At 39.6% G+C, this 26,896-nt stretch overlaps 1 protein-coding gene across 8 annotated transcripts in view; it reads left to right on the top strand.

The window, feature by feature from the left end:
* Positions 1–22,523, top strand: part of KAT2B (lysine acetyltransferase 2B) — a 100,057-nt gene extending 77,534 nt beyond the window's left edge. For 3 of the 8 annotated variants that reach the window (XM_032331498.1, XM_032331541.1, XM_032331879.1), the window contains exons 11-18: positions 1,012–1,138; positions 5,971–6,081; positions 9,645–9,788; positions 15,097–15,211; positions 16,689–16,725; positions 16,967–17,030; positions 17,128–17,212; positions 22,055–22,523. In XM_032331498.1, coding sequence (XP_032187389.1) covers positions 1,012–1,138; positions 5,971–6,081; positions 9,645–9,788; positions 15,097–15,211; positions 16,689–16,725; positions 16,967–17,030; positions 17,128–17,212; positions 22,055–22,248 — 877 coding nt within the window. In that variant the 3' untranslated portion in view covers positions 22,249–22,523. Of the gene's footprint in view, positions 1–1,011; positions 1,139–5,970; positions 6,082–9,644; positions 9,789–15,096; positions 15,212–16,688; positions 16,726–16,966; positions 17,031–17,127; positions 17,219–20,105; positions 20,197–22,054 lie in introns of those variants that run through there. The other 5 variants (XM_032331587.1, XM_032331646.1, XM_032331709.1 and 2 more) reach the window with 5 other exon arrangements.
* The last annotated feature ends 4,373 nt before the right edge of the window (positions 22,524–26,896 follow it).

The following is a 26,896-nucleotide window of genomic DNA, read 5'->3' as shown; positions in this document are numbered from 1 at the left end:
TCTTTCTTACTTACTTTTGAAATGAAGGGGGAACCACTCAGATAGTGGAAGTAAGCCAGGGTCAGCTACCGAATCCTGCTGCGTCTTGTCACATTGGGGAGTACAGAGCCACATCAAGGTAGTTGTCATGACTAAAAGCAGTCAGATGAATTTTTCAGCAATTCATACGTTTCTTTGTTAATAAAATGAAGCTCTGTATTTTAAGTTGCTGGTGACTGTCCTATAGTTCATTCATTATAGCAGTGAAGAAATATAAGCACCAAGTAGATGTCCTACTTTGCCTTACTCAAAACAGTCTTGAATTTGGTATCTTAAGTTGCTACCGCTGTTGCTAGGTCTTAATTTAGGGAAAATTATTGGGCTGTCAGATAGGCACATTTGAAAATCCATTGCTTTAAATAAAACCCAAACAACAGAAAACCTAAAGTTCTCTAATTGAACGTACTTGAACATACGTAGCTTAGCAGCCTATGTGGAATGTGATCTCTTCATGTGACAATTCAGTGACACCTGAGACAGAAGTTCTCACAGGATTCTACAATGCAGGGTTTGGTAAATTGTATGTGAGGATTTTGTATTCTCTTCTATAATATTTCTGTAATATTTTTGAGTCAGAGTAACCCTTCAAAAACATTTCCTGCATTTGTCCATGAGTTAGTGCTTTCCCTCCAAACCTGCACTGCGGGTCCCTTGGCATTGAGCATACACCATTCAGCACCTCCACACATAGCTTATTCTTTATTTATAAACCTCAGACCCTTCTTAGGTGACCGGCATTTTGTTGTGATGGAAGCCCTGATGAATGAAGTCTTGTGCCCGTGAACTTGCTCTAAAAAGTGCACATTAATAGGGTTCTAACTAGATAGTGGGTAGATAAGGGAGGGTTCCATAGAAACTCAAGAAAAGCACTCTCTTCCTTTTCTGTTTGATTACTAAGGAACCCCCCCGCCAAAAAAAGTATTTTTGTATAACCAAAATAAGTAAAACTTTGCCATAATCTTATTCTTTCAGGAAACACAAAACCCTTGCCCTTATTAAAGATGGCCGTGTTATTGGTGGTATCTGTTTCCGCATGTTCCCATCCCAAGGATTCACAGAGATTGTTTTCTGTGCTGTAACCTCAAATGAGCAAGTCAAGGTAAGGGGAACCCAAGGTGTTAGAAGAAAAGCAGAGAATATGGTGCTTCTCACTAAAGCTGCAGAGTTTGGGCAGGTTTGTCTGTCTGTGCCACATCCACAGAAGGCTCGAAGTGGAGTTCAGGACTTCCTGAGAAGAGTTCTCTTGCTGCAGATATCTGTTCATGTGTGTGAAGAGAGCGAATGTTCCACATCCCAGTAGGTCAGGTTCTGCCAGGGCTTTGTTGGGACTGGGGCAAGGTACAAGGACCCCACACAGCCCCAAGTGCAACTGAAGTATAGTGTATGACAAGTGAGGGGAGGTTTGAAGATAAATCTCCCTGCTCGTTGTTAGCTTACACGTGCACATGCATGCACACACACAGCTGGTGACACTGAACCAACCAGAAAGGATATGGTGAGATGTGGGTTACTACACTCAAGAAAGAAGTCTTACGGCTTTGTCCCTAAAGGTGGTCAAGGGCTAAAGAAATTCTGTAAAGGAAGTCGTGGAAAATTTGAATAAATTTATGATTCAGTTTTAGAAGTATTCCTGCAGGGTTTGGAATGTGGGGTTTCTTTGGTGTGTGTGTGTGTGTGTGTCTAATTGACCCTCCCAAGTGTCCCTGTCACTGGTCCCTTCATCCCCAGGAGTTAGGCTGTTTCATTGAAACTGCAGCTGGTGTTATGTTGGAACTGGAATAAAGTGTAGACTGTCTGCAGAAAGACCTCCGGTGTAGTGTGTCTGTTGTGTCCTGCTCTGCTGCTGCCCTCAGGAAAACAGAACCAGGAAAAGTGTCTTTAAACTATTATTCATTTGGTATTTTAGGAACCCTAAAGAGGGTCATGCAGAACTAGGGCAAATGGTGGAAAGATAAGTAGCTCAGGGTTAGGCAGTTGCTGAGAAAAGTGACTGGAAAGTCTAAGGCACTGTTACCTAATGAAATAAAATGCGACATGCAAATGTGAGCCATGCATGTAATTTTAAGTTTTCTAGTAACCACATTAAAAAAATTAAAAAAAAAAAAAGGAAACAGACAAAGTTAATTTTGAAAACATATTTTATTTTACCCACCATATCCTGAGAGGTGTCCCTGCACCGCAGGTACTCATGGCACAGAGAGTTACTGATGAGACATTTTATATTGTTTTGTATTCAGTGCCCGAATGTAGGGTGTGTTTTACACTGCAGCACATCTCAGTCTGGACCAGCCATGTTTCCGGTGCCCACTGGGCACATGTGACCAGCACTCCCGTATTGGGCAGTGCAGGCCTAGGGACAAGGTTGTCTTCTCCAGCTGCAAAGAAGCAGTGCCATTTATAAAAATCAACAGGAAGTCACTGGAAGGAATCCTTCCTTGCTTGAGGGCTAAAGCCAGTGCTGTGGGTACTTTTGTTTTCATTAAGAGCTTTGCTCCACCCAGCCTGTTAGAGCTGCTGTGATTTCTTCTCACAAAGCACAAGTGGGCCTTTTTGTCTTTGACTCAGAGTGCTAAGCATTAAAGGATAAACAAAACCCATTATTCATACATCTGTCATTCTGACTGGGGAGGGTGAGGGCCCAGGTTTGCCTGAAACCTGTGTCTGGTGCTTTTGCAAGAAATTTGACAGTGTGTCTTTAGATGGTGCTGTTGCTATGCTTATCACTTTAAAAAATGTTTTCCCTAGTCAAAGTGAGAAACAATTCAAGTGTCCAGAGTTCAGAAACTTACTTAGGAGGAAAATTTGTTTGGCTTTTTTCATAGGGAGAGGTTGCTGGCACATACGTCCTTGGTTTATAATTTCAGAAAAAGATTGCAAAATTTTGTTTTTAGAGAAAGCTACACCAACCAAGCACCTTGTTTGGAGAGGTTGATTAAGGTTGACTTGGACACTTTTAGGGATACCAGAGGGAAACTAAAGGTATTTAATATGAATTGGATGCTTTGTCTTATTACTTCTCAGAAGGGCAATTTATTTTTTTCCCAAACCATGTAATTTTCTAAAGACTTACAGGAAGGTGTCCAAACATAACAAACTCAGTAGGAAGAGCTAGAAAAAAAGCCACGTTTTGTAAATGATTTGAAACTGTAGTTCTAGAAAATGAAGTCTCTTCTAGAAAATGAACGTTAGTCTTTCACAATTGAATGGAATGGGTAAGTTATGAAAGGCAGTGCTGGTGGCACCTATTTGGAAAAATAACTCAAGTTTTGTAAGTGGAAGTTTGAGATTTTTATTTACTATGTTAAAAATCTTGGCTAAGTGATACTTTGAAATTTGCATTCACTCATTTTAGAGAAGCAGGTTTACATATAAATTCCTGTGAATGCTTTAAATAAGATTTGTTTGTGAATTTATCTTGCTCAAAGCACACACAAGATGACATTTCAGAATTTGCGTGAAAAGCTCATCACCTGGTTTTAGAATTATCTTGTCATCTAAGAACTATTTGGATTTGAAATCGTGCAGATTTAAAGTTACATAGCTAATATTTATATATCATATATTTTTTAAAGATTTTGTTTATCTGAGAGACAGCATCCGCAGGGGGAGGAGGAGGGGCAGAGGAAGAGGGACAAACAGACTTCCCCACAGAGAGGGGAGTCCAATCTGAGCCGAAGTCAGACACTTAACTGACTAAGACACCCAGGTGCCCCAATATCATAATAAATATTTAAATAAACACTGAAATTGCTTGATGGATTTAGAAAAAAACCTCCTTTGGTGGTAGTTAAAAATAAAGGCCCACAAGGGGTGTCTGGGTAGCTCAGTCATTTGAGGGTCCGACTCTTGGCTTCCGTTCAGGTTTTGATCTCAGGATCAGGAATTCAAGCCCCATGTTGGTCCATGCTCAGTTTGTAGCCTGTCATGGGGCTGGAGCTCACAATCCTCAGATTATGACCTGAGCTGAAATCAACAGTCGGACGCTTAGCGGACTGAGCCACCAAGGTGCCCTGCCTTTTTCTGTATTATAGATACAAATACATCACTTTATATTAATGCTGCACAATAGATATATGCATTGGGTCTCAAATGCAAGCCACATATATAATTGTAAAATTTTCTAGAAGCCATAGCTTAAAAAGTAAGAAGAAACAGGTGAAATTAATTTTGAAATTTTTTATTTAATTTAGTATATCTAAAATATCGTCGTTTCAACTTGTCATAAGGATAAAATGTTATTGAGGGTTTTTTTTTGTCTCTTTTTCCTGATGTGTATTTTACACACTCTAGTACATCTCAGTTTCAGCTAGTCACATTATAGTTGCGCAAAAACCACATGTGGCTACTGGCTACCATATTGAACAGCACAGCTCTATACTCTCACTACATATTTATGTATTTATCTTCCCCATTTTACCATCATCTCCTCAAGGAGGGAGATATTTCCTTCCTCTTTTTATTCAAGTTGTATTGAAATTTAAAATATATTAGTATTGTAAAATGTTTTGGAAAAGCTAAAATGTCCTTTGGTAATATCAGTGGAAGAACTTCTTGAGGAAAGAGGTAGTAATACTCTTCTCCTATTTACCAGGCAGATCATCCCCTAATTATTATGTTTGGTCCTTCCATGCTTCTAAAGGGCAATGTTATACAGGAGAAAGCCCAGAAAAGAGTGATTAGATTAGTAAGGGGTCTTCCAATCAATGCCTTTTAAGGAATGACAGAAACCTTGATGATACTTCACGTGGGGTTTGGGAGGTAGGGATGGGCATGAAATTGTATGGTCTTGAAAGGCTTGAAGAATTGTTAAGAGAAGGAATGAGTCTTTGTTCCTCCGAGAATAGAACTAAGGTCAAGAAGTAGAAATAACAAGGGGTCAGATCTCAAATAAACGTTAGGAAGAACTCCCCAACTGAAGATGACCTGGTTTACCTAAGGACCAAGGGATCACCCTGTGCTGGAGGTTTCTGACAGCTCACCTTTTCAGGGTAGATGGCAGAAGATTTCTAGCATCACATGGAATAGAGACTTAGACCAAATGATTTCTAAACATCCTTTTACCCCTGTGGTATTGCAGTTCCATGAGATCATACCTGTAAGCACTTTTGAGTCCTTTAGAAAAGTATGTCACCACATTCTAAAATATTTATGTGAAAGTATTTGTGTTTGGGATGCTTGGATTTACTTTTACCTCTTTTAATGAGGTTCTAAAACAGCCACTTTAAGTTTATAGATATTTTCTAACCTTTGTACTTCACTGAAAAACCTGGTACTTGCATATTTTTTTCGTATTTCTATCATTAATTTATTAAACATTGTTCACTGTCTTTAATTTACTTCCTTCTGTCCTCTGGCTCACGTAGAGACTCTGGATTTCGTAGACCTTGCTTGGAAAGGCTTGATAAGACAAAAACGAAAATCCTGTATATGGGATATGATACATTTCTTTGGAAGAGTTGCTGATTTGTATACATTCAGGAAACACTTGGGTTAGTTATTATTCTAGTAAAGATTAGCTTTTTATTTACATAGCTCTTTGCATCGCAGGTTCTCAAATACTTTAAAGATAAGCAGAAATAATCACAGTGTTAATAATCATCAGTGTTAACTCCCGAAGCTTCTTTGTTAACATTCAGCAAGTAGTCTTTAGGTTTGAGCCACAGCTTACAGCCTTGGTGTGTTACTTCCAAAGAACAAGAAATTTGTATTTTAAACTGATGATTGTATCTCAGGTCGAGGATTTTGAATTTATTGGTTTTGTGGGTCCTTTTCAATGTTCAGAAGTGCAGGAAAGGGTGTGTTAGTATTATATTGATAAAATATATCAAAGTACCAATTTCTAAATTTGCCAGTGCTTCTGAGTGAATCTGTAGGAATGGATTATCTTTTTTCCAGAATTGAATATGTTTGTGTTTACTAACTTCCACATAGGGCTATGGAACACACCTGATGAATCACTTGAAAGAATATCATATAAAACATGATATTCTGAACTTCCTCACATATGCAGATGAATATGCAATTGGTTACTTCAAGAAACAGGTAAGTTTTTCACTGTGCAACCCTGTTCTGTCATTTATTTTCTTTCTTTCTTTCTTTTTTTCTTTAAAGATTGTATTTATTTATTTGACAGAGAGAGATAGCAAGTAGGCAGAGAGGCAGGCAGAGAGAGAGGAGGAAGCAGGCTCCCCGCCAAGCAGAGAGCCCAATGCAGGACTCGATCCCAGGACCTGAGATCATGACCTGAGCCGAGGGCAGAGGTTTTAACCAACTGAGCCACCCAGGCGCCCTGTCATTTCTTTTCTTAATATATACTCAGGTAGCCTTCATCGAAGGAAGTTTTTCCCCCTAGCATTTTCTATTTATAAGAAGGACATGGCAACTACCTGTTAATCCTTAATCCAGGACTAAGCTTCAGATTTTAGTAGCGGTTATAACCAGCACAGTAAGTACTAGAGATTTGTTGAGTGAGTGAATGAATGCCATCTATAAAGGAAGTATAATATTGCATCGTGGAATTCTAAAATATGGTATCCCCAGGCTAAGGAGAAATTCCCAGGGCTAGGTAAGTAGAGTTCTCCATGAATAAGAGAAATAGATTTCTGTGGAAATCTGTTTGTCTGTGGAAATCCTCCATTTATGTCAGCAGAAAGAAAGTTATGAATATTATGAAGTACTTCTTAGAATCCTTTTTTGGCAGCACACAGCAGGCTAGGAGCTGGGCTGCCATCTTGGTCCTTTCTTACTAGAAGTTTTCAGCTCAACTTTTTTAAAGATTATTCATTGACTGCATATTTTTTTAAATAATGCTTTATAATTCTAAACATTTTCATTTACTTCTCTAACTACAAAAATAATGTAAAGTTACTATAGAAGTTGTGGAAGGCATAGTAAGTAGAATGAAGAAAAATCTATTGTAATTCTACCACCAAAGAGATTTGCTGTTACTATTTTAATAGGTACCCTCCTAATAATTGTTCTGTGTATGTGCTAAGGTGTATATATGGATATAAATATAAAGCTGGGCTTCTATTATATGTAATTGAATTACTTGCCTTTTCACTTAATCTGATTATTAATATTTATATCATTTTAAAAAAAATTTTATTTATTTGAGAGAGAGAATGAGAGAGAGAGCATGAGGAGAGGGAGGGTCAGAAGGAGAAGCAGACTCCCTGCCGAGCAGGGAGCCTGATGTGGGACTCCATGCCAGGACTCCAGGATCATGACCTGAGCTGAAGGCAGTCACTCAACCAACTGAGCCACCGAGGCGCCCCAATATTTATATAATTTTTGATGGTTCTTTGAAATTTTATGGTATAATTAGAAAATACTTCATTAAACCAATACTACGTGTTTAGGACATTCAGGTGTTTGTTCTATGTAAATTACATTTATAAGTGTGTGTTCGTAGGTATGTTACCTCATCTGTGGTAAGTTTGCTTAGAATAAATGTCTAGAAGTAGAGTTGTTTCCAAATATATCTTAGGTTTTGTTATGCATTGCCAAATGCTATAACAGTTTCTGTCCTTTTCAGCAATATATAAGGGGGTTCAGGAAAAAGTTAGATGATTGAAAAACTTTTTTTTTTTGCTCCTTTCCTAGATAATAAATTGTGTATGTTTATATTTATTTAATTATTGTGAAGTTTGATGTGTTTTTTCTTTTTTTTCTTTTTTTTTTTTTTTAAAGATTTTTTTATTTATTTACTTGACAGAGAGAGATCACAAGTAGGCAGAGAGGCAGGCAGAGAGAGAGAGGAGGAAGCAGGCTCCCTGCCGAGCAGAGAGCCCGGTGCGGGACTTGATCCCAGGACCCCGAGACCATGACCCGAGCCGAAGGCAGCGGCCTAACCCACTGAGCCACCCAGGCACCCTGATGTGTTTTTTCTTATTCAGTGGCCCTTTGTGTTTCTTTTTCTGTTTTTAAATTGCCAGTTCATTGTATTTTGCCTCTTTTTCTACTAAAATATTTATTTTCACATTGATTTATGAGTACTCTTTATATATGAGGATATTAACATCTTATTATTTTTCTCCCATTGGTCAGTTGTTTCAACATTGCTTGTGACTTTTGATATACAATTTCTTAAAGACTTCATTACATAAAATCTGTTGACTTCTTTATATAAGTCTCATGTAATTAGAGAGCTTTTCTTCCTCTGATGACAGATAGTTAATCTCCTATTTGTTTTCTTCTCATTCTTTGGGTTGTGTCTGTGACTTTTATAATAAAACTCATTTGGGAGAACTCAGTGGGATTGTTAACTGAAGGCTTGAGTATCAGCTTTCTTGGGCTGCAACTGCATTGCAAAGCTTGAAATACCAGTCTTGGTTCTTAAATGACTTGTCTGTAGTCCTCTATGAGGATGATGGTAATGATTGCTTGGAGAATAAATTTTGCTGAAAGGGAGGCAGTGTCATTGTGGTAGTCTGAATTCCAAGTAATTCACTGCAAAGAACTGAAATAGTCATTATAAGGAAAATTATGTTTATCATATAAATATATGAATATATATCCTGTAGCACTTGGTTATTGCAGATTAAAGTATATAAATGAACATATTACAGATAAATGTCACTGACACAGCTACACATTACAATGGTCTGGAAGATTTTGCCTATATAGTTAGTAGGGGGTTTCATTTCATCAATATTGAAGTTCTAACTATTGTATATGTATATTTTAAAGATTTTATTTTTGGGGCACCTAGGTGCCTCAGTCGGTTAAACCTCTGCCTTCAGCTCAGGTCATGATCTCATGGTCCTGGGTTCAAACCCTCATCAGGCTCCCTGCTCAGCAGGAGTCTGCTTCTCTCTCTCCCTCTGCCCCTCCTCACTCCCGACTTGTACTCTCTTTCTTTCTCTCTCAAATAAATAAATAAAATCTAAAAAAAAAAACCAAAATGAAAAGGGTAATAAGTAATTAAGTAATGACTGTACCCAATGTGGAGCTCCAGCTCACAACCCCAAGATCAAGAGTCTCATGGTCCAGGGTGCCTGGGCAGCAAACTTGGTTTCAGTCTAGGATATGATCTCAGGGCTGTGAGATCGAGCTCTGCATCCAGCTGTGCACTCAGCATGGAGTCTGCTTCGGTTTCTCTCTCCCTCTGCCTCTGCTCTCCCTACCCCTCAGATAAATAAAATCTTAAAAAGAAAAAGTCATATGCCCTACCGACTGACCCAGTCAGGTACCTCTAATTACTGTATTTTTGATAAACTTTTCTTTTAGAACTTAGATTGGTTTTTGATTTGTTGAGAATCCTGGGGTCCCCTCCCCAATTTGGGAGAATTTCAGTTTAATGGAATTGAAGAGGAATTGGGAGAATGTTCAATTTAATGGAAAATTCAACCATAATATTAGGTCTGTTAAAAAACTGTTTAGTATAATTTGTGTTTTACTAGGGTTATTTTTTTATGTTGTCTTGCTTCCTGTTTGGAATTTGATTCTTGATGTTTTTGAACTCCACAGTGGGGATGCTGATCCTTTCCTGAGTAATATGATGAGAACTTGAAAAAAGTGTATCTTGCTGCCTACCATACAGTTTGCACTCAGTGGATATTTGTTGCACAGTGGCTATATGAATGAATTTATTTGCATTGCAGGGTTTCTCCAAAGAAATTAAAATACCTAAAACCAAATATGTTGGCTACATCAAGGATTATGAGGGGGCCACTTTAATGGGATGTGAGCTAAATCCACGGATCCCATACACAGAATTTTCTGTCATCATCAAGAAGCAAAAGGAGGTAAGCACGGGACTGCCTCCTGTTCCTTCTCTACAGGCTGGTCTTTGTTGGGTGAGTTGCGTGTCTCTGGGCTCTGTGTGGATGGCTCTATGGTGTGTCATCATGATTTCGGTTTGCTGTGGTTTGTACAGATTTCTTCTTGATGGGATGCTTGATCTGTTTCCTTTCTAGGCACCATTCCTAAGAGGGTCAACACTTGTTAAATGGGTATAAAATATAAAACTTGTAAAATATGATGACATCTTACCTTCGCCTTCAAGGCCTTTACAGTTAGCCTCATGCATCCTTCCCAGACTTCTTCGCTTATCTAAACTCTTCTCTAAAAGCCATTACTGATGCTTTAAGCCTCTAGCTTGGTGTCTTTATCCATTTCCTACCTCACTTTCCCAACACACGTACGAATAGGACCACTTTGGCCTGTGTTCAGTTTCTTCTTTGAACTTCACTATCACTAGTTTGATCCACTTATTTGAATTTTTGTTACTCCTCATCTTATATGGGCATTTATCTTAGCACGTATCCATCTCTCTTTTTAACATTGCGAATTTCGAAGGCCTGTATTTGTAGGAATTCAGTGATTTGCTATCCCATTTGGGGGTGAAGTCTTTTATACATAAGAACTAAAAGAGAAACAGTTAGAGGAAAGGTTGAGAGATTTAACTATGTAGTATTTTTACATTTGTCCAAGACAGAAGAAAATACCATAAAAAGAGCATAACTGGGGAGTGTGCATTTATTAAATGAACAAATTTTGTGTTAAGCCCAAGATCACCTCCTCGCTGCCCCTAGTTCATTGGCGTTCAAAAATGAGCTTTGTGGCTATGTCATCCCTCATCATTTCCACTTTATACTCCTGTTACTCATTTTAGTGCATTCTTTTTCTAGCAAGTAACTAGAAAAAGCACCTGTCTTAAATCCCATCTTTGTTTCTGGTTTCTACTAATGACCCTTAATCCCAGTTCTTGGTTGTTTGTCAGACATCAACATAACAGACATAAAAGTCCTTATGCAGTGTTTGGTGCATAGTAGGTGCTCAAGAAATATTTTCCTTTTTACTTAATGTGGGTCAGGTTTGTTCTTATGAATGTGAGCAAAAGGTACTTTTTTTTTTTTTTTTTTTAAGAAAATAAGAACAACCTTTGTTGTTGCTTGCTCAGAGATGCCAGCCTTAGAGTAAATTCCAAATAGTGTACTTGGAGAGTTAATAAAAGCACAGCAGGCCCCTCTCTCTGTCTCTTTCTAAAGAGCTAGCTTTCTTCATTGTTCTCTTTGGGGTTTAATGAGCAGGTCTGTATTCAGTAGCTCCCCATTCAGCGTGAGGGACTGCTGGCCAACTAGAGCCATCACCAGTCAGCTGCTGGGCCCTCCTTCCTCCTCTGAGGAGCACCCATGCATCTCTGGTGAAAGAAGAGAGCAGGAGTCTCCTGCAGATTCACCTAGTCTGGATCTTTTGGCTCTTAGTGCACACAGGGGAAAGCCATAAACACAGAGCTAGCAGAGCAGTCAGTCCTTTAGAAGACAGTGCTCCTTCCCCTTCCTTTTGCTCGTCCCCTCTTGGATCTCATCTCCCTCTCACCTCCCCTTCCCTGTTTGCCTCCAGCCTGCTCTAACACATGCCACTGAGTGGATGATGCAGGCTGGGAGCTATTAAGCTAGTTTCTTTCAAAGAGACTCGAAGTCACCATAATAAAATACTGGATTTCATGTAGTATCTTCTTCCACAGAACTTGAATGGTTTTCATGAGTATCTTTATTTCAACTTGTGAAAACCCTCCTTGTAGAAAACAGGGACTGATGGTAGTAGCAGACAAGTTGTATGTAGATGGAGGGCTTTGCTGGCCCTTGAAAGCATGCATGAGCTGAATAAGTTGTGGTTGTGCCTAGTGGAGATGGAGAGAGAAAGCTAGTGCAGTGGGACAGGGGAGCAGAGTAGGAGTTGAGGGCTACTTTGTGAGTGTTGACTCCAAGGGCAAGAGGAAGGTGCAGTCCTTTAGGGGCCTAACATCATCGGAGGTGTCTTTGTGGGAAATATGTTTTGAACTGTTTTGAGCCTGCTGAATCCCATTAGCATGAGCAAAGATTCAGAGTCCAGCATAAGTAGATTCATGGGCACATGCACAGCTAGGACCCTAGGTGTGCCAGTGAAATAGCCACTGTTTGAGCCTCATATCTAGGTCATGAGAAGGCAGAGTTCAGTGTATATATGCACGTGGGTGGGGGCGTGGAGCTGGGATGCAGGGATGCATCTCAAATCTTCATCCGAGAGTAAGGTGACGAGGGACTGGGTTTGGAGGATCCAAAGTAAGGGTGACGCCAACCAATGGGATTTCTTTGTAAGAACACATGCTAAGACTTGGTGACGTATTAAAGATGGAAGAGCTCCCCCAAATCATGTGTTTGGGGAGACTAAAACTGAAGCGATGAAATGGGAGAAGAATTTGAGGAAAGAATGATGATGACATGGTGGAGAATTGCAAACATTTTTGAGGAAGGTGAAGATAAAAGACTGAAACAGAAGTAAAGTGTCTCCTTTCTCCAGGGCAACCCTTGGAGGCAAAGAAGGGTTAAGCTCTCCGCTGTCATTACAAGTCACTCACTAGGGCTCCGCCACCTTCAGGGTGCTACACAAGGGGTATGGAAGCCACCTGGGTGGGTCATCACATCTGAGAGTATCCGTGATAAAGAGAAAAAGTTTAAAAATTATATTTGAAATTGTATTTTCTGAAGGTGTTTATTTAAGAAATTACCATTGGCATTCTCTTTTAAAACGACTTAGACTGGGGTGGGGTGCCTGGCTCTCTCTGTCAGAGAGCATCTGACTCTTGACCTTGGAGTTGTGAGTTCGAGCCCCAAGTTGGGTGTAGAGATTACTTAGATAAATTTAAAAACTTAATAAGGCTTACACTCAGGGCACCTGGCTGGCTCAGTCAGAAGAGCATGTGACCCTTGATCTTGGGGTTGTAAATTTGTTGGCTATAGAGATTACTTAAAAATAAAATCTTTTTCTCTTTTTAAATTTACTTATCTTAGAGAGGGAGAGCATGCAGGTATGGGAAGGGAGGGGCAGAGTTAGAGAAACTCAGACACTCCTCACTGAGCCAAATGCCTAATGGGGCTGGATCCCACAACCCTGAGTGCACTGTGTGAGCTGAAATCAGTAGGGGGACACTTAACCAACTGAGCCCCCAAAAATAAAATCTTTTTTTTTTTTTTTTTAGTGTTTTATTTATTTGACAGACAGAGATCACAAGCAGGCAGAGAGGCAGGCGGGGTAGGGGGGGGGAGTGGGGCGGGGGTGGGTGGGGAGCAGGCTCCCTGCTGAGCAGAGAGTCTGATATGGGACTCAATCCCAGGACCCTGAGATCATGACCTGAGCCGAGGGCAGAGGCTTAACCCACTGAGCCACCCAGGCGCCCAAAAATAAAATCTTAAAAAATATATTAAAAAATTTGGACTCGTAAACAAACAAAGGGAGAGCATGCATCTAGATCTATCCTATCCAGAGTAGCAGTCACTAGGTACATTTGGCTCCTGACTGCTTGATACATGGGTAGTTGAAATTGAGATGCTCTGTAAGTATAAAACACTCTGATTTTGAAGACCTGTTAGGAATAAAAGAATGTAAATGTAAAATATCTCCTACTTTTTTTTCTAACTGATTATATGCTACAGTGATAATATTTTGGATGTATTGGATTAAATAAAAACATAAAAAATGTATTGTTAAAGTACAGTTTCTCCTGTTACTTTTTTACTCTATAAAATGTGGCTACTGGAACATGAGTGGATGGGGAGGGTGGGCGCCTTTGTGGCTCAGTGGGTTAAGCCTCTGCCTTCAGTTCAGGTCATGATCCCAGGGTCCTGGGATTGAGTCCCCGGTCTAGGCTTCCTGTTCCGATGGGAGCTGCTTCTCCCTCTGCCCCTCTCCACTGCTCCTGTCCTCTCTCTCTGAAATGAGTAAAACCTGACCTGAGCCGATTGCATGATATTTGTGTTGCACAGCAGTGAACTAGCTTTACCAGACATACACTTTTTCTAGTCCCAGTCACCTTATGAAGTTCTTTGTTTAATTGTCAGGATTAAAATGTGTTCATGCTGGAGCATTTACCAATGATACGTTTGAGATCAAGCTGTTAGGAACTGGAATTTTTAGTTTACCTTTGTGACTGCTACTGTGTTTTTCTTTCTCAAATTATTATTTAAATTCTAGTAAGTTAACTTACAGTGTAATATAAAATTTAGTGATTCATTACTTATAACACCCAAAGCTCCTCACAGGGGCCCTTCTTAATGCCCATCACCCTCTAGCCCATCCCCCACTGCCCTCGTCAACCCTGTCTCTTATGGTTTGCTCCCCACCATCCTTTTTTCCCTCTCTTTTATTTTTTCTTTTCCAAAATCAGTTACGACATAGTTAATTTCTGGATGACTATTTTGTGATTAATTTTTCTTTTTTAAACGGGAAACGGCACTGTTTTGGAAATAGTTGACCTCAGTACTTCAGGAACTATTTAACAAAACAAACTTCTCTCAGAATTCCCGAATCATTCATCCTGGGGGTGATATATGCTCCTATCAGGGGGTGTGTTGCCTCAACAGTTTGGAGCCGCTTTTCTGATGCAAAGAGTATAGGTTAGGGCTCAAGCCTTGAAAATTTTGAATAATAATATCAACCTTCCTGGCACTGGGGACTTTCTGAGGCCTGTTCGAGTGCCCTCCAGTCCAGAGAAGGGAACACTTTGCTCCTAGTCGGGGGATGTGAAGAGGTCCAGGCACTGGGGCTTGGGCTGGGTAGCTGATCAGCTCCAGCAGAGGCTCCTCAGAGAAGGAGGGCAGGACACCTGGCTTCTGTGTCAAAGAGGACAGCGGGCCCCCAGGGCAGTGTGTTCTCTCACTGTTGGCTTTTTTGATGGCAAGGGACAAGTATTCAAAAATGGTTGTGTGAGGGGCACCTGGGTGGCTCAGTGGGTTAAAGCCTCTGCCTTCAACTCAGGTCATGATCCCAGGGTACTGGGATCGAGCCCCACGCCGGGCTCTCTGCTTGACAGGGAGCCTGCTTCCCTTCTTCTCTCTCTGTCAAATAAATAAATAAAATCTTAAAAAAAAAAAAAAAGGTTGTGTGAATGCCGCTGGAGGGGTATGGTATAATAGTACATTTCCAGGTCTTCTCTGTTCAATTGCATTCACCCTCTCTCCCTTTTCGCGTCCCGAAGACTTTATTTAGGAGACCGACTTTTTAGGTGGACTGATGTCATCTGTAGCCAACAGACTTCTGTCACTAAACGCATTTTCTTCCTATGCTTTACAGATCATTAAAAAGCTGATAGAAAGAAAACAAGCCCAAATTCGAAAAGTATACCCTGGACTTTCATGCTTTAAAGATGGAGTTCGGCAGATTCCAATAGAAAGCATTCCTGGAATTAGTATGTATAGATCTTCTTTAAAAAGCAACATCTTTCGGGTTTGCCATGCACTGTGTTTGAACCGGTTGCCAGAGTGCAGTGATTTGGAAAGCTTTTTGCCTTGCTTGTCTCCATTTGTGGTGTTTGTAGTCGTGAGGGAGCAGAGGCTTTCCCTTTGTCTTTTCTCTACTGATTGCAAACAAATTAAGGAGGGCTTAGATGACTCCTTCTTATAGCTGTTCATATCCATCATTTACTGAAAGATGGCTGTGGATAGCATGGGGAAATTCTACTTTTACGAATGGGGAAATTGAGTCTCAGAATAGTGAAGTCCTTTGATCGCAAATAGCCCTTGGCCAGTAACCGTCAGAATTAGCCGCAGTGGGATGCTGGTCTGTGGATTTGTTGCCTTGTGCACCCTTGCTCATGCTCTCAGGACTGCAGCCCGCCCAGGTGTGTGCTTGGCCAAAATTGTCTCCAAATTTCTAGAAAAGATGTGTAATTTGTTTCATGTTCCCTATTTTAGAGTAGTTTTCCCAAGGGTTCTTATCTGTGCGCATTCGAGAGGTATTGTTATGGATGAGAACTTGCAAAATAGCTGTTTTTGTAGATCGAAAGCTGTCGAATAGCCACACTTTCATTGAGTTCAGATCCAGGGTTTTGTAACGTATTGAAGATTGAATACACAGCACAAAATCAAACAAACCACAGCTCTCCAGAAAAAAGTAAGACCTTATTCCGGCAAGATACATTCCTTCAATACAATAGCTACCCTATAGCAGATCTGACTTTTACTTCTAGACCTAGAAATTTCACTTCCCTACATTACCCCTGCTAATGGCATCATAGCTATCACATTGCTGAATGCCCGCTTGTGCCGGCATTCTTCTGTTTTGTTTTTACATACATCAGCTAATCTCAGAAGGGATAATATCACCTAATTTTTAGAGTTCTGTTTTATAGATTGATAAGTTACTTAACCTTTTGCCTCTGTAATTTATCTCGGATAAGTTTGCTTTTAAGGAGAGAGCAAGAAATTAAATCCTTGAGGCTGTAGTTTCTTTCTGCTGCACTAAACCATCTTGTATTACAAGCAGGGTCTTTGCCAAATAAAATAGAGGCCAGGATAAGGTTTGCTCTAACCTAAAATAATAGCTTAACTCTTTTACGTGGTGATTAGCAAAATATGTGATTTAGAGTTTAAAATATACACGTGCCCCAAATACTGGACATACTTATTTTTTATGTTTTCCTCTGAAAAGTTGGGAGTTCCTTCTTTAAAAAAACGCCAACAGAAAGAGATGTTGGCTATCTTGGAAATGTTTCATGCTGTTAGCTATAGAAGGAAGTAATTAATTGCAGTTGATTTCTGTCTTCCCAGAGGTAGACTTTTATTGAGGCATGCTTGTAATTTATTTCACTTTTGTTAAGTATTACTTTTGTTACTCTCTTGACCAAAAGCAGTTCTCATTCAGTGTTTAATTTTGTTGACATATAGGAGAGACAGGCTGGAAGCCGAGTGGAAAAGAGAAAAGGTAAGTAGGATGGGTGAGGATATTAATGGAAGTGATTTTTCTCTCCTTCCAGAAACTTAGAGGAAGCAGGCAAACTGCTTATAATCACCCATTAACAGCACTTGCTGCTTTTCAGTTTTCATAAAAAATCTGGGATGGCTCCCATTTTAGGTTTTGGTCAAAGTAAGCAGAATAGGAATCCCCTGGCAAGGGGGCCAAAAACTAATCATGGTTCTCTGCTGTTTACTCTTTTCCTTTCAAGTAAAGAGCCCAGAGACCCTGACCAGCTTTACAGCACTCTCAAGAGCATCCTGCAGCAGGTGAAGGTGAGGGTCTTCTTTTCATTCCCCTCATGCAGATTTTTGAAATGATTTCCCACATGGAATTTCCATATTAGATACCTTACTTTTTTCTTTACTCAAGAGCCATCAAAGCGCTTGGCCCTTCATGGAACCTGTGAAGAGAACAGAAGCTCCGGGATATTATGAAGTTATAAGGTTCCCCATGGGTAATGCCATTAACATTTTCTAAGTATAGATTTAACTCTCTCTGGATGGCGGTGTGGGGACACGTGGTTGCTGAGGTTGATTTGTACTCTTCTGTTGTAGGGTAGGGTGTGTGTGATGGGCGGTGGGGTTCCCTGCATCCGGGCCACTGATACAGAGCAGAGTGATAAAGGACAGGTGGGTGGCCCAGTCTCGTTAGACATGCCCGCAACTTTGACAGCCACCTGCTACCAGCACTGGATGCAGAGAACGCCGGTGGCGAACTGCACCCAGCCATAGATGCGAAAGCTGGCTGTTCGGACATCACCTGGTTTACATTCTACCCATTTGGTTGCACATGGAGAACGTCAGGCTGTCCTCTTGATATATTTTGAGGCTTTTGATAATTTTTGAAAGCGATGCAAAAGAAGTTGGAGTAAGGCTGCTTGCCTGCTACACTAGCAGAGGGAGAAATCCTAGTAACTCAGTTCTCGATTTTCTATGCTCTTGATGGATACTATTAGTGTCACTATTTATATTCCCGTTAAAAGCTTTGTTCCACATCCAATGCCAGACAAACACAAAATGCTTTAGAAATGTAGAATTGTGGAATTTGCTGCTGTGCCTGCACCATGCTAAAATGATTAATTGAGCCAATTGAGAATCCAATTAAGCTAATTTGGCATTGTGTAGATGACAGACAACTAGCTGAACTGTTTTCAGTCAGTTGTGTGGCCATTGTTACGGAGACAGCCTGTGTCTTCTGTCCCTTTTCTACCTGCAAACTGTTCCTGGTACTAAGATGTTATTAAAATACGAAAGGAAGAATGAAAGGGCTCTATTAGCTCCCTGATAAAAGAGTTATTTGTGGGTGTTTTCTGTAGCATTAATTTTCACATGAGTTTTCACTATCGTCATTGTAATGATTTTGGTAGTCTGTCCTCCTTGACATGGACCTACATCCATATGCTTTTCTTTCTCTGTTCTCTCTGCCTTGCTTCTTTGTATCTTAGTTATGAAAACTGAAGTGTAAGGGTTGAGTGAGTCTAGAATTCTGAATGGAAGAGTGTTTGGGGAATCAGTATTTTCTTTTCTTTTTATTCTTTTTTAAAGGTCTTATTTTTAAGTAATCTCCATACTCAACATGTGGCTAAGACTCACAGCCCTGAGATCAAGGGTCCCATGCCCCATTGCCTGAGCTGGTCACATGCCCCTCAGTGTTTTCCATCCTGTAAAAAATATGTTAAAATCCTTTATTTTTTAAAAAATATTTTATTTATTTATTCGACAGAGACACAACGAGAGAGGAAACAAGCAGGGAGAGTGGGAGAGGGAGAAGCAGGCTCCCACTGAGCAGGGAGCCCGATGCGGGCCTCGATTCCAGGACCCTGGGATCATGACCTGAGCTGAAGGCAGACGCCTAACGACCGAGCCACCCAGGCTCCCTGTTAAAATCCTTTATGCCCATTTCCAAACTTAACTGACCTTTGCATCCTCATCGCCTGGACCATCTCAACTCCCTTCATGAAACACTCATAGGAGGTTATATAAGGTTGGGGGAGAATAATTATCTTTCAGCCCTGCTCATGTACTCTTTGAAGACCTGCAGTGGTAGTTCTAGAAGGTCCCCTCTGTCCGCTCTGGAAATGTTTTGCTTGGTCCAGCCCGAGAAGGGAATGAGCCTCTCCAGTTGGATACCACCTGCGTGCATAGCTGACTGCTCGAGTGGAATATTGGCCCTGTTGAGCAAGCCCAATGGTAGACTGAGGTGTGTTCTAGACAAAGTTACAACAGTGAGTGGTGCTTTTTAGGGGAGCAGTAATATTTTCCTCAGGGTGCCTTTAGATGCTGGGTGAAAGGTATAGTCTTATCCTTAAGATGGTCATGCTTTTAGGGCAAGACTGACAAATCTGTAATTTTACTTTTCCCCCATAATTGCCTTCTCAGCTTTTTCTAAAAACGTTTCTTCTCTTTCCTTTGTGCTCTCAGAAACTCATTTTCTTCCATAAGAATGAGGTGTGGCCTATATCATTTAGAGAATCTCATTCAGAACATCGTCTAAGTAGTCTGGCCCAAGCATGTCTTCTTACCATGCGTGGATTGCTGGGCAGGGTTTTCCTATTTACTCAGAACTCCACCGTTGGTGGGAGGGATGAAAATGGAATAATTTAATGATTTTTCCATATGTGATATCACTGATACTTAATTATCTTCTTTAACATGCCATTTGGTCAGTAAGCTTCTAGTAAGGCTAGAGGAAGAACGATGTTATTTACTTATTTAAAGATTGTATTTATTTATTTGACAGAGAGAGCACAAGCAGGGGGGGTGGCAGGGAGAGGGAGACAGGAGACAGGGTTCAGTCTCAGGACTTTGGGATCGTGACCCGAGCCAAAGGTAGACACTTAACCGACTGAGCCACCCAGGCACCCGAAAGATGTTATTTATAACTTAAGAATAGAATAGAAATATAGAAAGAAAATAACACAGAATTGATTTTAATTATTCTGAAAGATCCAAATACTTCTATGACTCTCATTTTGTTCTGCTGTAGCTTAGGCTCTCTCCATCTCTTCTTACCCCCTTTCTTCCAAATAATAGTTTGAAATCTTTTGGATAAACTTCTTTGTGCCATGTTTCATTCCCCCCACCCCCTTTTAGTTACACAACTCTTCCTTCTAAAACATAAACACTGTATTGAGCAGCATATCTTAAGTGGTAGGCATTAGGTGGTAAGGTAGATATCCAACTCTACCTAGAGAGGCACAGTTAATTTCATTGCTCTTCTTTCATTTACTGAGGGAACATCTTTATCTGCTCAGTCACACTTGGGTGAGACAGCTAGTGGGTATTTGCTGAGCCTTTATAAAGTATCTTAATACTTGCCAATTTTTCTCTCCTTCTGAACTGTTTTAGTTAGAGAAGAAAGAAAATTGAAAGTTGAACTCTCAGATACGATGACATACCACTAACCAAGAGAAGCTTTAGTCAAAGGAAGTAGGCAAAAGTACCTATTTCGCATTTTTTTCTTTGGTGTTTTGTGGTAGATTTAAGATTTTGACACAAATGAATTCTCCCCATTTTTGGATGTTGCCCATAAATTTATATATCTCACTAGCTGATGATCCCAGTGTATTCAGTTATAAGTTTCTTTCCTTCTGGAAAATGTGATAATATAGTGGGAATTTGGGCATTGGTAGAGCTATTTTATTTTTTAAACAATTTTGACTTACTCTCCCATGTACAGCTAATATAATTTTTAATGACAGAACCAGACTTAAAGACAACTGGGGGACTTATAAGTAGACAAATGTTAGCATCTTCTTTTTTTATTTTTTTGTATAAGATTTTTCTCTCTTTTTTTTTTTTTTTTAAAAGATTTATTGATTTATTTGAGAGAGAGTGAGTGAGGGCACATGCTAGCCAGGGGAGGAGCAAGAGGAGCTTAGGGAGAGGGAGAAGGAGAGAAATAGACTCCCCACTGGGCATGAAGCCTGCTGTGGGGCTCTATCCCAGGACCCTGAGGTCATGACCTGAGCCAAAACCAAGAGGCAGCTGCTTAACCAACTGAGCCACCTAGGTGCCCCTATTTATTTGAGAGAGAAATAGGTGCCCCTATTTACAGAGAGAGGGAGAGTGCATACCTGTGCGGGGAGGGGCACCGGGAAAGGGAGAGAGACTCTCAGGCAGGCTCCATGCTCAGGGCAGAGCCTGACACAGGACTCAGTTCCCACGGCCCTGAGATCTTGACCTGAACTGGAATCAGAAGTCAGGCACCTAACTGGCTGAGCCATCCAGGCATACAGAAATGTTAACGTCTTCTAATCTGCATGGAATTTTGTAAATTAGTTCTAAGAGTGAAGAGTAAACAAGCCCCATGGTATTCTTACAAGTTCATTTTTAAAAATTATTTATTTATTTATTTATTTTAAAAGGCTTTTATTATGTATTTGACACACAGAGAAAGAGAGCGGTCACAAGCAGGGGGAGTGGCGGGGGGAAAGGGAGAAGCAGGCTCCCTGCTCAGCAGGGAACCTGATGCAGGGCTCCATCCAGGACCCTGAGATGGTGACCCAAGCCAAAGCAGACGCCCAACTAACTGATGGAGCCACCCAGGCGCCCCTATTCTTACAAGTTTAAATAAAAGTACTGTTTTCATTTGTAAAATGATATAATTTAAAGCAAGTGAATATATTAGGAAAATACTATTTTTACAATAATTTTTCAAAGCTTACTTGCTTTAGAAAACAAATTACTATTTGTGTTGTTTTTTTACTGCCTGTGATTCATATTTCATCCATGGAACATGAAACTAAATTCATTTGAACCATTTTATATGCAAGGATACTGGTGTATCTGTAGATTTATTTATGATCAGTTTTTCTACTTTAGTTCTGTTTCTGCAGCTCCAAAACAACTGTGAATGTAATGAAACAAACTCAGTCTTATTGTTTGGATTTAAGTAATGAAATGATTCAGACAAATGTTCCACCTGCTCTACTCTGGGTAGAGAGAGCCTCTTCTGTATAATTCTGGATGAATAGCTAACAGTACTTAGTTTATCGTACTTACCACTGCTGATCTACTTAGCTTCCTTGTGCTGAATAGGGGATTGGGCCAGATGACTAATAATGGTCCTTTCAACGCAAAAATGCTGTGATTTTACACAAGAAGCTCTCACAACAGAAACAACATAAAATTTAAGAGCTGTTTTCTGTGATCCTAAGAATGTCTCTTAAGCTTAGGGCTTGGGATGGTAAAAATGTAGCCATGCTGATGACATAGATTTCTCTCCCTGTCTTCTTTTTTGTCAGCTACTGTTTAAAAGGAGTCAAAGATTGCTAATATTTTTTTTTCCTGTGCAGATCTGAAAACCATGAGCGAACGCCTCAAGAATAGGTACTACGTGTCTAAGAAATTATTCATGGCAGACTTACAGCGAGTCTTTACCAATTGCAAAGAGTACAACCCCCCTGAGAGTGAATACTACAAATGTGCCAATATCCTGGAGAAATTCTTCTTCAGTAAAATTAAGGAAGCTGGATTAATTGACAAGTGATTTTTCCCCCCTTCTGCTTCTTAGAAACTCATCAAGCAGTGTGCCTAAAGCAAGGTGGTTTAGTTTTATAAAGAATTGGACATAATGTATTGAAGATACTTACTTGTAAATGTAATAATTAGCACTTTTGAAAAACAAACAAACAAAACCTCCTTTTAGCTTTTTCAGATATGTATTTAAATTGAAGTCATAGAACATTTTTATTTTATGGAATAGATTTTAAGCTATTTACTACTATTGTAAATTTTCTATGGCATGTCCATTAGCTGAATATTCAATAATAGATGATCAGGGGTTTCCTCAAAACCTGTGTATGAGGAAATTGCACATAGTACCAAGATTGGGGGAATGCAGAAACTTTTCAGACCATGAATGTTTCCATTTTTTTCTAATGGAATGTGAGAGTTTATTTTTATTTTATTCTGAAGGACTTTAAAGAAGGGATACATGATAAAAAGCCCATAAAAGGTGAAATATGTGATGTTTGAAGTCTCATTGTAGACTTTTTATATATATATTTTTAAAAACACTCATCTAGATGAGGTGCTTTGAGCAGTTCTGAAAAATGCAGTTCCAGAAAAGCAACTGCTTTGATTCCTAAGGAAGAAATTCTAAATAATGCACACTTTTTTATAAGCATCTGGATTTTTGATAATTCTGTCTACCTACAATAAACTCGTGAGCACATAACCACTATTTTAATAATTATTTTCTCTACACAGATGTGGACTATTATATTTGACTTCGCTTATGCAGGCCATAAGTTCCAAAAGGCAATCTGATGCATAGAGGCATACATTTAAAAACACTTGAGGTTGAATCAATGTGCTTTAATAAGGAACGATGCATCATCTACATATGTATCAAATTTGGTGAATCCTTGTTCTAACAAATAAGGATTTCTTTCCCTTTTCTATGATGTATGCAACCCCACTGATAATGTATTATATGAACATTTTTCCTTTTGCATCTCCAGATTATATTCATTGTCTGAGGTGAATTAAATCAACAAGATTTGCTGTCAGTATTTTAACACCTACATTGGAAGACAGACCCAGGGTAGTATCCCACTAAAATCCATCATACAACCTTATTAACCTGTCTTGGGATTCCAGCTTAGTGCTTGGAAATATCTCCTGATTAACACTACATAGCAAAGTGGGACATCTGCCATCCCAACTCTGGGAGAACCAACTAATATCAAACAAATGAAGGCCATTTTGATGGTCTTTGACACTAATTTTTATGATACAAATTTATAAACTGATTTTTGTAAAGGACTAGGTTTTAAAAGTATATTTAACTTGATGTTTTCTATCAGCATAAATGAGTTAAAATGGTCATGTAATAGTTGTCAAAAACAGTTGCCAGAGATAATCTGCACGAAGGAAAAAAACCTGCAAATGGCTGTTTGCCAGTGGGAAGTATGGTTTTTAATATGTAAGAGATATTCAGAATGCTCACACCGAAAAATGCCTCAACTTTTATAAGTATAAGAAACCACCTTGAGTGGCATCTAGATTTCTAGTGAAGAATGATGATACAGTTTGGATTAAGTATCTTGGACTGGTTTTAAACAGTGCTTTGTCCTGAATCTGCCAAAGCATCTGTCCAGCTTGGTATCCTGTGAAAGTTGTTATTTTCTGGGTAGACTTTGTTATAGAGTATTGTCTTTAAAATCAGATTGTCTCTTCTATATTGAAAGCATTTTTATGTTTTCTAATTTAAAAATTAATATTTTCTTATAGATATTGTGCAATAAAGCTGAAGTAGGATGTGTGGTTTTTGCAAATGCTTTAACAGCGGATAAAATTTTACATTTGTAAAATTAATATATTGTACTGGTACAACATAGTTTTAAATTATATTTTAAAAAGCTCTCAATTTGGTGGTGTTTTTTTTTTCTTCTAGCCTATTAAATTTAACAGGGCAAGTGTTTGATCTGGTTGTTGACCATCGACTATGCCCATAATTCTTAGATTTTAGGCATTTTGTTGAAGATGGTTACCATTGTGGCATTTGTTGGAAGTTTCATAAAAATTCACAGCCCACCAGTGAGGGAATTTCAAGAGGAGAGACACTCGAGTGTGTCTGTGTCTTTTGAGTGGTCCACTGCATCTTGCCCACTGTCACTCATTAAACAAAGAAGAAAAAAGTCCTACGGAAAGAAGAGTGTTACTCTTTTAGAAATTAGATATTTTTTTCCCCAGTTGCATCAGTGAAATAGATGAAGAGACAGCTAAAAATACAGCTGATTCTTACACATCTCCTCCTGAGTTTCTCATGTTCCTCAGAATGGTGACTACAGGAAAGAATACTGTGTCCTCTCAGGGGTGTGAGAGAATGCTTTTTCTTTCTGAATCCTGAACCAACTGAGAAGTCAAAAGAATAAGGCATCTGATGGCCAGAATATCTTTATTAGTAATAAAATGGGTATTGGAGAATGTGGCTTGTATATCTCTGGAACATGGGCTAATACTGAACAACATGACTGGCTTGCCAGCAGCTTGGCACCACTGCCAGCTTCCCCTCCAAGGGCAGGGCCTTTACCACCGAGCTCAGGGCATGGCCAACAGCAATGCTGCTCTTTGGAGGCAGGCCAGCTCTGAAGAGGTCCAGGTGAGCGAGCAGCCACACAGTGCAGTCCTGAGCCTTCCGGTAACTCATCAGTTAGAGGGAGGAGTGAATAAGGGCAGAGGGAGGCCGGGGGCTTGTCCGTCCTTCTGCTGAAATGTAAACATCTGGATTGGAGAAGAAGTCTCCTTCCCACTCCATCCCATATATCTGTATCAAGAATCGCTACAAAGTTGTTTTTTTCAATACATGTGAAAGCTGGTTGTATTCATTAGAATAGTGAAAAGACTGAGGTTTCATACTACCTGGAAGTAAAATTTAAAATTATGAAACCTAAGATAGAAACAAGATCAGACTGAGGCACTATGGACAGATCGATAATATGTCACCCCTTTTAGCTGAGAGTCTTCAGACCAGCGCTCACTGTTTTAAGAGAGGTAAGACCTGTACAGGACAGGGTTGTTGGAGGCAGCCTGTGGCTTTTTTCCACAATGTTCTGCGCCGGTCTGCTGCAGCGCTCATTAATGAGTGTTCTTCTCTGAGCAAAGTAGAAATGATACTGGGAAGTCAGAGCTTCAGCAAAGTAAACAGAAGATGCTGAGAGAAGGTGAGGGAACACCCGTAAGTATCATGAAAAGTTTTTTAATGTAATTTATGTAGGTTTATGACTTGGTTTCTTTATGGGAGCACCTTTCTTTTTTTGTGGAACAGAGATAAAGCTGGAGATTCTCTCTGGGTTTATTAAAAGCAGTATATTTCAACAAGTCAGAGAAAAGCGAAGAAAACAAAAGTCCGTGTTCTTACTCCCTCTTTATTGGGAGGTACAACACAACCTTGGCAGAATTAGTTTAAAAAGATGAGAAACTACACGACTGTGTGTGTGTGTGTGTGTGTGTGTGTGATTTTCTGAGCTGAACCGAAGGTTATCAGTTTTAATTTATGTATGTTTAAAAAAGTTCTTTAAGAGAAATCCCTTGGAGAATTTGTTGGAAGGTAGGGACCCTCTCAAAGTCATGCACATGTTCATGCATAGGTACTTTTTACATACCACTTTACTTGGTTCTTGGACCCTTTCTAAAATTCACTGGTCTCTATTCTTTGCTCTGTTAACCACTCATTTCCTACAGTTAAGAGATGGGTATCCTGTTTATGCTTGAAAATAAGAACAGAAAAAAATCTGTGTTATTGGACAATAAAGCAGTCCAGCAACAGAATAGGCAAAGGGTTATAAGAAAGTGCTTGAGTTTGGTTAATCTTCATTGTTTTAAAGAGTTGAATAGAATACAGACATGATTTATACAAACCTTGTGACCAAGTTCTAATTCAAATCTTTCTTTTCCCCATACAGTGTTACTAATTCAATGTGCCGGCACTGCTTCTACTCCTTTTTTTTTTTTTTTTTAAGATTTTATTTATTTGACTGACAGAGATCACAAGTAGTCAGAGGGGCAGGCAGAGAGAGAGGGGGAAGCAGGCTCCCTGCTGAGCAGAGAGCCCGATGTGGGGCTCGATCCCAGGACCCTGGGATCATGACCTGAGCCGAAGGCAGAGGCTTTAACCCACTGAGCCACCCAGGCGCCCCTACTGCTGCTACTCCTTAACACACTCACACTTGTACAGTCATAGCTTGTTTTTTAAAAAACTCAACATCCCCTTCTGTATTAACATTAAAAAAATTGAAGTATGATTAATAAACACGCAATACAACACAATATCCCACAAAGCACATATAATAAAATACACAGGTCTTAGGTGTAAGGAAAAGAAGTATCTATCAATCCTACACAAACTCAGAAAAGAGATGTGGGAAGACTTCTGAAATCATTTTATGAGAGCCAGTATTGTTTACCCTGATACCGAACCCAGAAAAACAATTCTAAGGAACTATACATCAACACAACCCTCAAAAACACAGATGCAAAAGATCTTTAACAAAATACTAGCAAATGGAATTCAGCAATATATACAAATTATAAGAGATCATGACCAAGTGGGGTGTATCTGATTAAGTCAAGGTTGATTTAACATGAAACTTCATTAATGTAATTATATGCACAGCATAAAGGAGAAAAAA

This window comes from Mustela erminea, chromosome 1 (genome assembly GCF_009829155.1).
Source record: "Mustela erminea isolate mMusErm1 chromosome 1, mMusErm1.Pri, whole genome shotgun sequence".
Taxonomy (NCBI): Eukaryota; Metazoa; Chordata; class Mammalia; order Carnivora; family Mustelidae; genus Mustela; species Mustela erminea.
Note: the sequence above shows the minus strand (reverse complement) of the source record. Positions and strands in the feature narration are given on the sequence as shown.